Here is a 13,635-nt window from a genome sequence, read left to right as displayed (position 1 = left end):
AAAAAGCAAAAGTACACCTTTGCACACGTTTCCCTCTTCTGTTTCCCCCATCACCCATGCGTTTCACCTTACACAGTCCTACTGTGATTCAGATGATCGGGTAGACTGCTTTGGAGCTCCTTCCTCCTTGCCACCTTCTGTAAGCAAGAGAGGACTCTGTTGGTGCGCCAAAAGGGAAAAAGGCGTCGTTCTTCCAGCCTTTTTGCTCATCGTCTCACCTCCAAGCCGCTGCTTTAAGCCGGGGTCCGACACGGGGTCAGGAGGGGAGAAGCTAGCCGCAGTCACACTCCCAGCGGGGTCCTGAGAGGATTCCTCGATGTCACGGCCACCTGGTTCCCAGTGTAGCCAGCATCGGATTTACAATAAAGCATCTCTCACAGACGCAGTAGCCAGGAAAGGAATTACCTTCCACTAGGGCCTCTTCGCTTGTTGTTGTCGCTTTTTAAAAAAAGTCATTCATGATTTTTGTGCTTGGAGAACACAGCCAGCACGTCCTGCTTCGAAAGCAGGGCTGGTAAGACTGGGGATCAGAGGATAACCCCCTCCCCTCTGGGATCAAAGTTTGCCGGCCCTGCCTACGGAAGGGGGAGGTGCTTTCCCCGGGAGTAAGGAGTCAAGGACTGCCCCACTCCTGGACCACTGGAGAAGGTTTCAATCTTTCATTATAGAATAGACTCAGAGGATTGTTGTCAGAGACCAGTTGTCAGCAGTGTGGAACTTGCCCTGGGGATTTCCTCAAGGCTCAATTTTACCTTCCATACTGCTTAATTTTTAGGAAAAGTCCTGGGAATGCACATTTGTAGTTTTGGAGTTGGGCATCGATATGCTTTGTCTAAGCCACCTGATACTGCTGCAGCTGTGCTGAGTGACTGCCTGACTGCTATGGTTAAAAAGTTAGGGGTGAACAAACTGAAATTGAATTGTAACAAGACAGAGGTGATGCCAGTCAGAAAGGCTGAGGTCTTGGAGGCCACTGAGCTTCCTACATTCGATGAGGTTCAGGTGATGCTTGCTGAATCAGTCAGAGTTTAGGAATTATACTTTACCCAGCATTACAGCTGACGTTAATGCAACTCTGAAAGTGTTTTCTTCCATCTTCACTAGACCTGAAAGATAGCTCCCTACCTTGCCCAGCCAAACTGGCCATATGGACCCATGTTACAGTTATCTCAAAGACTGGGCTACTGTAATGGGTTTGCCCACAAAGGCACCCTGAAACCCCTAGGTGGTACAGAATGCCACAGATCATTTACTATTAATAGCTGGTGAAACATGCACATTACACCTGTTCCTTAGCCAATCCATACGAGGTGCTGGTTATCGCCTACAAAGGCCTTCATAGCTTATGACCCTCATATATACAGAACCACCTTCTCAGTATGCTTTGCAGAGACATCATGGCTCATCTGAGAAAAGATTTCAGAAGGTGTCATGCTGCAAAGGGGCAAGATTAACAGCTGCATGTAATCGAACATTCTTGACTACATTTATCAAAATGCATAAAATAGAACTGTTTAGGGCATTTTTAGTAGAAACAATACAGATGTTATATGGAATTCAGCAGACAAGCACTTTTTATAAAAGCAATATAGTTAACATGCTGGAGTACTCCTTCTGGAAGATATGAATTAGGTTTCAGCATACAACTGTTTAGATCAACGATTAATATTTGATAGTTGGATGTTTGGTCCTAATTTTCTTCACAAATTGTTAATTGAAATAGCTTGTTAACACATTGTGTACTTTCTTAAAAGTGTTTCCTTCTACTTCTGCAGCACTTATCTTTTAAGCCTGATCTTATACCAGCTCTCTCAGAAGTTCTAGATAAGCATGCAACCTAAAAGTGCACAAAACAGGGATCACAACAACAATGTAAGATCCAGAATCCATGTCACCTCGTAGATTTTCTTTTACAAATCTTCTGAATACTTCTGCTGTATCAGCAATTCCCAAAGTTACCAGACTGTTCAGCCTTTTTTTTACAAAAAACTTCCCATTCATTCCCTTTTCTGTATACTTCATCCAGTGTCTGTTATGAAGTGCAGTGGGGCCTGGTCCAAATGACTCAACTATACCAAGGGTTTTATTCTAACTGCCAGAAAAAGGCAGATGATCCTTTTTTAAACCAGTCATACTTTATGAACCATCCATAGTTTCCTTAATGAAGCCTTGTTTGATATATGTAGTTTATTGTCAGATGCTTATTTAGTTGGTGGTACCATCAGATTACTATGGAGCAGTAAACACTCCAAACAGTTTGTAGCCTTTTATATCTATTCTGAATGCAGAAGAAAAATAGACAAAACCTTCCTGTAAATTGAAAAAAACTGTAAAGTGAACATCCCTTAAAGTCTGCTAGTTTCAGCTAAAAGAACTGTTATTTCCACAGAACTGTGGTTCTCCAAAAACCTGTGTCCTGACAATAAGGGAAGCCACTGTCCCTTAGGCAAGAATGCCTGCCATTGTTAAGATGCCTTCTATTGAACAGCTAGTCCGCTATAAATTACAGAGCAGCTATAAACTTATGTTTACAGAAAGAAAATAAGGTACAAGTGATACCAGACAGGGTAGATTTGATTTAAATTACTATTTAATTCATTAGTTATTAAGACTAGATTTAAATCATGGTTTTCTACATACTCATTTTTGCTGGTATAATTTTAATATTTACAACCAGATGAAAGTTTAATTTTTAGAATAACAACTTTTCAGATTAGTTTTACAGTTATTACTGATTTGTTTATTCTATTAGAAACACATCATAGATAGATAATTATGAAATTATTGCAAGGTGAACTATCTCCAGTTTAATAGGTAAACTATTCATATTTGGACAACTTTTCTGCTGTACTTTATTGCAAGGAGAAAAATAACAATTACCTTAATAATAACAATTTAAATAGTTTTATTTAACTAAAACAATAACATTATAGCACATGTATTCTTGTATTTCTTAAACATCCATGTTTGTTAACTGGTGTGGTTAAAAAAATATCTTTTTAAAAAACCTTAAGACAACCAGCCCAGTTCACACATGAAAAACTTAAAATACTGTCCTCTGTAGCTCAATCTTCATCATCTTGTTTATTCATAATCTGGAAAAGAAAAACAAGCTTTCCTGCTTTATCAGGTCCCAAAGGATTTCTCAATTTAGAAGAGTAAGTCTTTATGTAGAAAACCATGATTTAAATATAGTCTTACTAACTCGTGATTTAAATGAATTTGATTTAAATCAAATCCACCCTGCTTAGTTATCTACCAAAACAGGTAATTATGAAGTCACAGGAGGGGAACTCTCTCCAGTTCAACATGTTAATTTTAGCACTATGCTATATTAGAAGGAATAACAATAAACACTGCCATTCAGATATTTAAATGGTTTTATGTAACGAAAAACATATATTCTGAATATACAACACTTTAACAAAACAAGGGTATTTAGTTTTAAATTTACTTAAACACTTATGTTCCTTAAAATCACATGTTTTTGTTAACTGTTGGTAAAACTAAGCCTTTCTTTTTAAACATACAAACAAACACTGAGCAGAGGTCCATCAGTGGCTATTAGCCACAAGGTATAGATAGGGACTCTGGGGCAAGTGATGCTCTGTCATCTTGGTGCTTGGGGGGGTCAACAGTGGGATAGCTTCTAATGTCCTGGCCCCACTGGTGGCCCTCCTGATGGCACTGGTATTTCTGGCCACTGTGGGATACAGAGTGTTGGACTGGATGGACCTTTGGCCTGATCCAAACTTTGGCCTGATCCAAACCATCTCTTATGTTTTTATGTTCGTAACACTAAATTGACCACATGAACCTGGTCAACACGAGTAACTTAATACTGTTTTCTGCAGCTAATACAGTTATCTTCACCTTAATTCTTCTGTTTATTCATAATCTGGAAAATAATGAGTTTTCCTATTTTTTCAGGTCCCAAACAGTTTTTCTGTTTGGAAGGAATGAGTCCAAAAGAAGAAAATATTCTTTCTACGGCAGCATAAGAAGCTACTGCTCTTAAAAGTAGAATTACTGCTTCAATGGTTTTTGAATCCAAGTGCTTAAGTAACTTCTACCAGTTGACTGGTGTGACTTTTCTTCAAATAAACAGCAGCATTTCCTGAACAGTTCTACCTTCAAGTCTGAAGTTTGTTATAGAGGGATGGTCATTGGATGCCCATGTCACAGCCAACTCCTCATCTTCAGCAGTTAAGGTCTGACCCTGCTACCAGGTATTGAGAATATTTGCAAGAAAGTGAATGAAAGATGGAATGTTCACTTTTTAAAACTATACTTGTAATTGAACTCTCTCATTGCATATTTTTCTTTTCAAGATCTTGCTCAGTTCCTTCCAGATTCAAACAGTATCAGCAATAGAACAGTCTTCCTCTGCATTTGTCCAAGGCTACAGAAAAAGACTTCATGCTACTCATCATATGTTCAACATTTCTCTTAAACCCAGCTGAGAACTGAGACTAAGCCATTTCTTGATATAGTGCTCAAAAAAATCCATTACTGAGGTCTCTCATATATCTTGTGGAAGAGTTAGCTTGGTACCAGCTGCTGCAAAGTGGTTATTGTGGAAGTATTTTGCAATTTCAGCATTAGCCTTTATTTCGGAAGCAATGCAGTCTTCGGCTAAGAGGAGTGGCAAGTGAGCACTGCAATCGTAGGTTTTTAGTTGGATATCTGTGATGAAGCTGTGTGATATGCATTTGAATCTTTCCAGTTATAGTTTTTTTGCTATTCTGCTGTTAGTTCATTTCCTGATCTTTTGTTTCTGCAAGGACGACATTGCTCCACCCACTGAGAGTCCAGTTAAGAATTACATCCTATAATCCTTTTGCATGCTGCTCAATTTCCCTCATGCACTTTATTCAGCAATTTGCCTGCTGTATCTGCTCTGTTGTGTGAACTGTACCTCATCATAATGACTAAACCATGGAAAGTCTGCTGTGTAAACAAATTAAGCAATTTCTTCATTAACCGTCTCCTTTCCTAATCTGCTAGTCCATTTCACAAACCTATCTGTGGTTGTTTCCAGATGGATTTTCTTTTTCTTTGCTACAGGTGATACATAAGGGACTATATAAAGTACATGCTGTGACTTCAACACTATCATTGGCAGATAACTTCAAAACTACAGAAAATGACGGTGAACTTGAAGGCAGATAGTCGTCAGAATTCTGCATGTTCTGGATGGATTCCCCTAAACAAAATAAGTCAATGCAGCTAATTATTATTACCATCCTGCTCATTTAATATTACTCACTGAATTCATTGTTATTCAGTACTACTTTAAAGGGGACAATCTGCCTATTTCAGCTGTTTATCACAGCTGCATCAAGACCAGAAGGCAAACAGGTAGTCTTTAAGAAAGTATGAAATGAGAAAGTTTACCAACCTGAAGATCCTGCACGTTCAGACACGTTATTTTGTCATCTTCAAACTCAAAACAGCTTCTTACTGAGAACACTTCTCATGTTGTTGTTTCATTCTATCTTGCATTTCCTTCATACTGTTCGTATTTTTGCACACAAACCTGTCTTACCCACAGGTCAGGGAACTTCACTACAATATTCCCAAACTGGGTGTCTTTTATGACCTGCTGCCATTTTGGTTTTCCATTTTACTGAGAATGAAGGCTACACTCAGAAAGATCTCAAGACTTCCGGAATATGCTGCTCCAATAGTTTCACTTTGCTTCTACTGTCAGTTTCCCCCTTTTTTTACAGTGATCTTCAGACTTCATCTCCTTGTTCAGATTTATTCCCACAGTAACAGTTACTGCCCTCTTCCCTGGTTCTAGTGTTTTAATGTGTTTTGATTAAATTATTTTGTCATTTTAATGTTCTCACGTTAAGTGTGCTGCCTTGGGGACCTGACTGAGTGAAAAGGCAGCATAAAAATGTTTCAAAAACTAGTAAATAAAATAATATATTCCATCCTTAGCAAACTATTTTCTGAACTTCCTGAAACTTTGCACTTTTACAAAGGTAAAGGATTGACTGTTGCACACAAGTTTGTGGAGGGACAACAGGGGTGAAGTCTGTTATTTCTTACCTCTGTATATTATTTATTTCAAACCATTTTTGCTGCTAATTGAAGATTTATCTCACTGTGAATCTTTCCTCTTGGTGGTCTGGAGTGGGGCAGTCCCTACTTCTGGGAGAAACTCCTCCATCCTGGCAGGCAGAGTTGTCAGTCTTTGTACGATTCCTAGTGGGAGGGGTTTCTCTCTCTGAGCCCAGTCTGGTCCAGAAGTAATAGAAGTCCATCTTATCAACATTTATACAACAGAAAAAACCTCAAAAGAAACTCCAACTAACAGGAGAAAAAACAAACAACACATCGATGCTGAAGAAACATGTAATATTGGTACAACTCCCAGAAGAGTTTGAAAGGGAATAGAAGGAGGTGAAGATGCCATATATACCTACAGCATGCCCTCCCCGCTCCAGGAGCCGTGAGGAGAGCTCTACCCTTCGGTGGGAAGAGACTGCCCCACCCCTGGACCACCAAGAAGGAAGATTCACAATAAGTGAGACAAATCTTCTGATCTCCAGTGGTCTGGGGTGGGGCAGCCTCTACTTCTGGGACATACAAAAGCAATGTCCCCACGGAGTGAACACTCAGCTCCTACACCGAGAGAGTATGCTGCAGGACCCTTCTACCAAAGGCAGCCTCAGCAGAGGCTAATTTATCAATTCTGTACTGCCTGGTGAAGGAATGTACGGACCTCCAAATGTCAGCCTTACGTATGACTTCTAATGAAGGGAATGCTCTGTAGGCTGCAGAGGTAGCCACCCCTCTGAGGGAATGTGCCATAACGCATGGACTAGATGTGTGGACTTGTAAGCAAGGAGTATACAGCCTCTAACCCACCTACTGATGGTAGCTGAGGAGATGCTGTGTCCAAGTGAAGCCTTCCTAAAAGATACAAACTAGCATCAGTCTTACAAAAGGCCTTTGTCCTACCAAGATAGAAACTTAGTGTCCTCTTAACATCCAAACAGTGCCACTCCTTCTCCGGGGGGTGTTTAGCACCATGGCAAAAGAAGGGAAGAACTAATTTCTCTGACCTATGAAAAGGCGAATTCACCTTTGGAATAACTTTGGACAGAACACCACTCTATTGTTATGGGATATGCACAGCTCTTTATCCCCTGATACAGCTTTGAGTTCTGACACTCTCCTGGCTGATGTGATAGCAATCAGGTTTTAAAGGTGAGCTCCCTGAAAGGACAAGTGGCCATGGCCTCAAAAGGAGGCCTGGATAGAGCCTTGGGCACCCAATTTAAGCTCCATGTAGGGAAGCAATGCACCTGAGGTGAACTGATCAAGGAAGTACCCCCTTGACTTCCTAACATGGGGGTCATGAGACAATAACCTCCCTTTCTTGGCTTCCCTAATGGCAAAAATAGCTGCCACCTGCCTTTTCAATGTGCTGGTGCTAAGACCTTTGTCTAAACTCTCTTGCAAAAAGGAGAGAACATCTCCCACTTTGGCTGTAAGGGGCTCTATCCCATGGTTGGAACACCATGACTGGAAAACTTGCCATAAGTTGTTATAAACCCTACTGGTGGAACCCTTCCCAGAGGCTTAGAGTTAATAACCTTATCAGTGTAGCCTGTTTCTTTTAGTTGCAACAGCTCAGCCTCCAAGCTGTGAGGCTTAGTAACTCGGGCTGAGGGTTAAAGGTATTTCCCTGTTGAAGAAGGTCCTTCCTGATTGAGAGACACCAGTATTCCTCTGCAGACAGCCTTAGAAGGTCCTAGAACCATGACCTCCTTGGCCAAAAAAGGAGAAATCAGCACTACTTCCGCCTTGAGGTCTGTGATTCTCTGAATCAGCCTTTGGATTAACTGCATGAGAGGAAATGCATTCAGTATAAGATTCGGTCAGTTGCAGCTTAAGGCCTCTACCCCATAGCCTATGGAGACCTTATCCTTGAGACAAATCGGGGCACCTGGAAGTTTTGTTCCATTGTGAACAAGTTCTCTTCCCCCGTGCTGAATCTGTGACATATCTGTTGGAAAAGGTGTCTTGTTCACCATCCATTCTGCTTGATTTATAATCCTCCAACCGAGCCAGTCCACTAATATGCTGTTCTGTCCTGCTACATGGACAGTCTTGATCAACTTTAGGTGGGTCTCTGCCAATGCTCCCTCTTAGCTGTGGAGTCTTCTGAGCAAAAATTCTACTTTGTGAGCTACTGGCATTAAAGTTGCGAACAAGCAATTTGGCTACTGCATAAATTAGTTTGCGCTGGAGCCATCCTTCCTCAGCTAAAACAAAAATGTGTGAGTTGGAGGTTAAAAAACTGTGAGCGAGCTCACACTAACTCAGCTTAGAGGGAACACTGGTCTCTGCACACTGCATCATCATCTTTGCCTCCACATGTAGAGATTTACATTTAGTACCCCTCCTGGGGTGTGATGTAGGATTTGGCTGTCATATTGTAAGTGTGAACAAATAGTGTTGTCTTGAAGTAACATCAGCCCTAGCCATACAGCCCTGAGCTCCAGAAAACTGATGCTTCTTGACGACTCTTCCCAAGACCAGAAGCCCTGGGCCATTTTTCCCTATGAAGTCATCATCATCCTCTTCGGTTACCAAAGTGGAGTTCCCTCCAGGAACCTAGAAGGATTTGTCCACCATTGTAGTTTCTGTATCAAGGATCGATGTAGTTGAACTAGCTTGAACTGCTTGTTGGCTATGAGATCTTAGAAGGGTAGAAGGAACCTTTGCAGTGGGCAAGCATAGAATCTGGACCATAGGATAATTCCCTAAGAAGATACAATAACCCCTAGCAGTCTTGCCAGAAACATCACCTCTATGTGTGATCGACTTGTGAGCTCCTGTATAGAAGATAAGATCTTCTCCTGTGACAAGAAAACTCTGCCCTGAACGGTGTCTATGACTACCTCTAGGTGCAGGACCCTTTCAGATGGGGGATAAGTTCCTTTTCTCCCAGTTGATGAACCCATGTTTCTGGAGGTATGATACGGTCTGACATACATCCTCCATTCCCTGTGGGAGATGGAAACCTGATCAAAATGTCATCGAAATATGGGAATATGGACACTCCCTGGGTTCTCAGATGTACTATCAGAGATACCAAAACTGTCAGTGTCGTTTTGAGACCAAATAGAAGAGCCTGGTACTGAAACTGGAGACTGTCATATGAAAAGCACAGGAACCTCTGATGTGATTCCTGTATCAGGATATGCAAATAGGCCTCTGAGAGATCTATTAAAGCCAGAAAATCTCCCTTGTGGATGGACTTGAAGGTTCCCAATCTGAACTTCCTTTTTTATCTTCCTGTTGAGCAACTTGATGTCTAAAATGGCCCTCACATCCCCATTCTTTTTTGGGACTACAAAAAAGACTGAATAAACCCCTACGGAGTTTTGAGTCTCTGGTGCAGGCACTATTACCCTGATATCCAAAAAGTGTTGAATGGCCTTGAAAATAAGGTGGTTTTATGGACAGCGATTTCTTGGTACTTGAAGGAAGCTGTTAGGAGTCAACAAGCAAAGTTTCAGAGAGTATCCATTTGACACTGTGTCTAAAACCCACTTGTCGCCTATGGTGATTTCCCATTGTGCTGCAAAATACTGAAGACGACTTCCTATCTTTGGTGAGTCTGAGTCTCTGAGATAGTCATGCCGAAGACCTCTTTTGGGGGACTGAGCATGGGACTGGGAGGGGGATGGTGGAAGTTCTAAAAGAAAAAGGGGGGAAAGTTGTGGCACTCTAAACAGAGCACAGCCAACAACTGTCTGCCTCAAGGCAGGGCCAAGGACTGGGGTCAGCGACAGAAGCCCCTCCCACTAGGAATCACACAATGATCAGCGACTCTGCCTGTCGGGAAAGAGGAGCTTCTCCCAGAAGTAGAGACTGCCCCACCACAGACCACTGGAAAACAAGCATATCATCGCTGGAGATAAAAATCTACAATCTGAGAACTATAAAACTAAGCACCTCTGATTGTGTCTTCTTGATGAATAGACAGAAAAATAGAGAAAGTCTCTGAAACCCCATAATGTTGCATTCCTACCTAAACCTAAATAGAGAAGTCTCTGAAACCCCATAATGTTGCATTCCTCTATGAACTCCTGGAACTCATTTACAAAAAACTCTTCTATATTTAGTCAAAAGATTTGTAACGTTGACCATTCCTATTTCATGATATATTTGCTGTAACAAATTAATTAAAACTATTTTAGATAAAACGCTCTCTGGAAAAAAACGTATTAAAAACCAACTTAATTTTTAAAAATTGCTTTTTATCTACCCTGCCTAATCATGAATGGGCAAGCTAGCTCATCCACCTTTGCTAACCAGTTGCTTTGTAGACTCTCTAATTCAGAATTTTTCTGCTGGTTATCTAGTACAGGCACTCCATATTCACATTCCTACTGCAGATGCCAAAGCATGGCTCCTGGGCTGCCATCTTGCTGCACCACCACCCTTAGCGATTTCTGTTTACTCGCCCGTCACCAGAACTGTACAACTCCGATTTCTCTAAGCACCACGAAATGAACAAACAAGGGTATACTTGCTAGTCGATAAAGAACCAAACTAACAAATTGGAATTCAGCTATGATCCCAAAGCTGAAAAACGTAATACACAAACTCATCTGGTTCTTTGCACAGAAAAACAGCCATAAACACAACACATCAGGTCACAGATTCAACTTTAAGAAATAACTATGGACATTGACAAATGACATTAAATTCAGACTTCATAAAGTAACCATCACTGAAATTAAATACTCCATTTAAACATAAATCCTATTCCTTCACCCTGCAGGAGAACCCATTCACAGATCTGTAACTGAAGATGGAAAATTGACACTGTCTGTGCTAAGGAATAAAAATTCCACCACACAAGTGCTTTTGGCAGAATTCCAAATAAGAGCATGCCTAACTTTCCATCTTCACTTTGGACAGCAAAAGCAAAGAAACCCATACCAAAGCCTCCATAGGGCCAGCCCTAGACAAGTAAACAGAAGACTTTCCCATTAAAGTGTTAGGTCTAGGATTTTGGATCATACTGTTTGTCATGTTCCCAACACCAAGCCAGTTTATTTTGAAGAGGGGTTAATGCGGGAGCAAAAGATGCAGTGGTTAAAATGACCCAACATCCCCAAAAGAAATGATATGAAAAACAAGGACACTTGGTTTAAAGTTAGTAGTCAAATTTTCCAAGGACGTCCGTTTTCTTTTTAATACTGAACAGCCAAATGTATGTTTTTAATGACCTCCTTGATCTAACACTTAAGTTCACAACATTATCCAAATTAGTGTTTAATATTTTTGGACTGTAACGTCACTTGGTTCTTGGCTACTAACCTTTCATGTTACTCTTGGATTTGTCAGTTTGCTTGCCTGTGGGGGTTTGGGCTTGCTGCCCCTGCCCACTGGAAGAGGCTGCCTGCTGTGCTGCTTTCTGCTTTAACATTGTCCAGTCAAAAGTGTAGTCATATTGGTGATTCAAAGTCCTGGGAAAGGGAAAACAAAGTGAAATATTCACTGCATCACTGTACTTGCCCGGTTGTTATACACCACACAATTTTTTTACTGAAGACTAAAAGCTAATAGTTAAAGCGATTTGTAAAATATCTTGAAGATGATGTAGTGCTATGGATTAATAATTAAAACCTGCTTTGAACAAGCCTGAAAACCATTTGGCAGCTATTTACAATTGCAAAAGCATTGGCCAGGATTCAAAGAGCCTGGTATGCCAGGGGAACAAGCTTCCACATACACATGGGTGGGATCACCAACTCCTTCCTTCCTTCCTCTCCACACCAGCCGCATCCCTGCATAATACAGTTTTTTTAAGGGGCTGCAAAGCTACTACCAGATGGGGACCTTGGGATGTCAACCATTTTCTACTGCTTTAATCAGCATATGAACTAACATCTGTCTAGGAGTGCTTCCTCTACAGTTAATCCAGCTGCCTCAACTGCTAATGCAGTTTACAAATACAAACCAAGACGAACCTTGTATGTATCAATATTGAATGCTTCAGATCCAAACCATTTTAGTACATTGTCAAGATACCACAGAGGTAATGCCCATTCTTCTTCCTATACTCCTAGGCCAGCCTGCCACACCTCAGATTTGATAATAATTTCACTTATGCAGCCAAAATGATTCTACAGTGTGAATGAACTTAACTCCATTTTACTGTAACCAACTGTAACCAACTATTTAAAAATGTTGCTTGACTTTCCCTTCTTGGAAACCAAACCTTTTGAAGTGAATTATGAGACAATGAATTTGGTTTTCTCCCTTCGAACACATTTAGTAAGCATTAAGGACCAATTTCCTTTTGTAAAAATCTATATATCTAATTCACAACTATTCCCCCACTGCATGTGGATACTTATTTCCGCAAACAGAGGGCACACTCTCCCCAAACAGGGTTTTCTACAGAATCTATAGGACTGAGGGTCTGCAGAAAAATTCAAGAAGTTAAAGAAAAAAACTCGGGGGGGGGGGCGTTGTTGAATCCCCCCCATACATTTTGAAATGGCCGCCACAGGGACTAATCCAAGTCCCACCACATCGACCATGATAACACAGACTGGCTGACAGCCAGAGAGACAGAGAGAGATGATAAGTGGGGGAAGAGAGCAGGAAGCAAAGGCAGAACTGGAGCGGGGACTGGGGAGGACTCCTTCTGCAGTATGAATGGCTATTGGGTTAAAAAGGTGGGGGGGAGGGCACTTTTCAGGCTTATTTTGGAGCCGGGCCTGGGACTATGATTGCCCACTCCAGATTGGGAAATTCCTGGAGATTCTGAGGTGAAATCTGGGAATTGCAGAGTTTGAGGAGGGGAGAGGCATCTACTAGATAGAATGGCATAGAGTCCACCCATTTTTCCAGGGGAACAGATCTCTGTTGTCTGGAGTTCAGTTGTCATTCTGGGGGATCTCCAGGTCCCACATGGAGGCTAGCAAACCTAGGCCTAGCAGCAGTGCTCCCTCTAAGATGTGGAGTCTTGTGAGCAAAAATTCTACTTTGTAAGCTATTTGCATTAAAGTTGTGAATGAGTGATTTGGCTACTGCATAAATCCTGAGCTAAGACGTAAACTGCTTTAGTCCCCTCCCCGCAGTGGAAAAAAAACAGTTTTCCTCAGTAGAAGCTGCAAGGGGAAAGGAGGTGGAAAACTGAAGACAGAGAAGCAGATAAAGGAAGGTTGGCTATTGGGTGGGAAGGAGACAGGGATGCCAACTCAAGGTTGGGAAATTCCTGGATATTTGAAGGGAGGAGCCTGGGGATGGCAGGGATTGAGGCGGGGAGGGACTTCAGACATATAGTGAACGCCAACCTCCAAAGCTATTATTTCCTCCAGGGAACTAATGTTGCTGGAGATCTCCTGGAATTACAATTGTAATCGCCAGATGACAGAGATCGGTTCCCCTGGAGAAAATGGCTGCTTTGAACGGTGGAATTTCTGGTATTATACCTTGCTGAAGTTACTTCCAAGGTCAAACCTCATCCTCCCAAGGCTCCACCCCCATATCTCCAGGAATTTCCCAACATGAAGCTGGCACCCTAAGAGGAACTGATCTCTGTATTTAGGCAATCTGTTGTGATTTGTGAACAGCGGTTTCTGC

At 41.5% G+C, this 13,635-nt stretch overlaps 1 protein-coding gene across 10 annotated transcripts in view; it reads right to left on the bottom strand.

Moving 5' to 3' along the window:
* The window catches only part of CSNK1A1 (casein kinase 1, alpha 1), a 71,590-nt gene that overhangs the window by 19,154 nt on the left and 38,801 nt on the right, over positions 1-13,635 (bottom strand). For 6 of the 10 annotated variants that reach the window (XM_015412652.1, XM_015412651.1, XM_015412646.1 and 3 more), the window contains one exon: positions 11,395-11,507. In XM_015412652.1, coding sequence (XP_015268138.1) covers positions 11,395-11,507 — 113 coding nt within the window. Of the gene's footprint in view, positions 1-11,353; positions 11,508-13,635 lie in introns of those variants that run through there. The other 4 variants (XM_015412648.1, XM_015412647.1, XM_015412654.1 and 1 more) reach the window with 2 other exon arrangements.

Source organism: Gekko japonicus, unplaced genomic scaffold (genome assembly GCF_001447785.1).
Source record: "Gekko japonicus isolate JY-2015 unplaced genomic scaffold, Gekko_japonicus_V1.1 scaffold222, whole genome shotgun sequence".
NCBI lineage: Eukaryota > Metazoa > Chordata > Lepidosauria > Squamata > Gekkonidae > Gekko > Gekko japonicus.
Note: the sequence above shows the minus strand (reverse complement) of the source record. Positions and strands in the feature narration are given on the sequence as shown.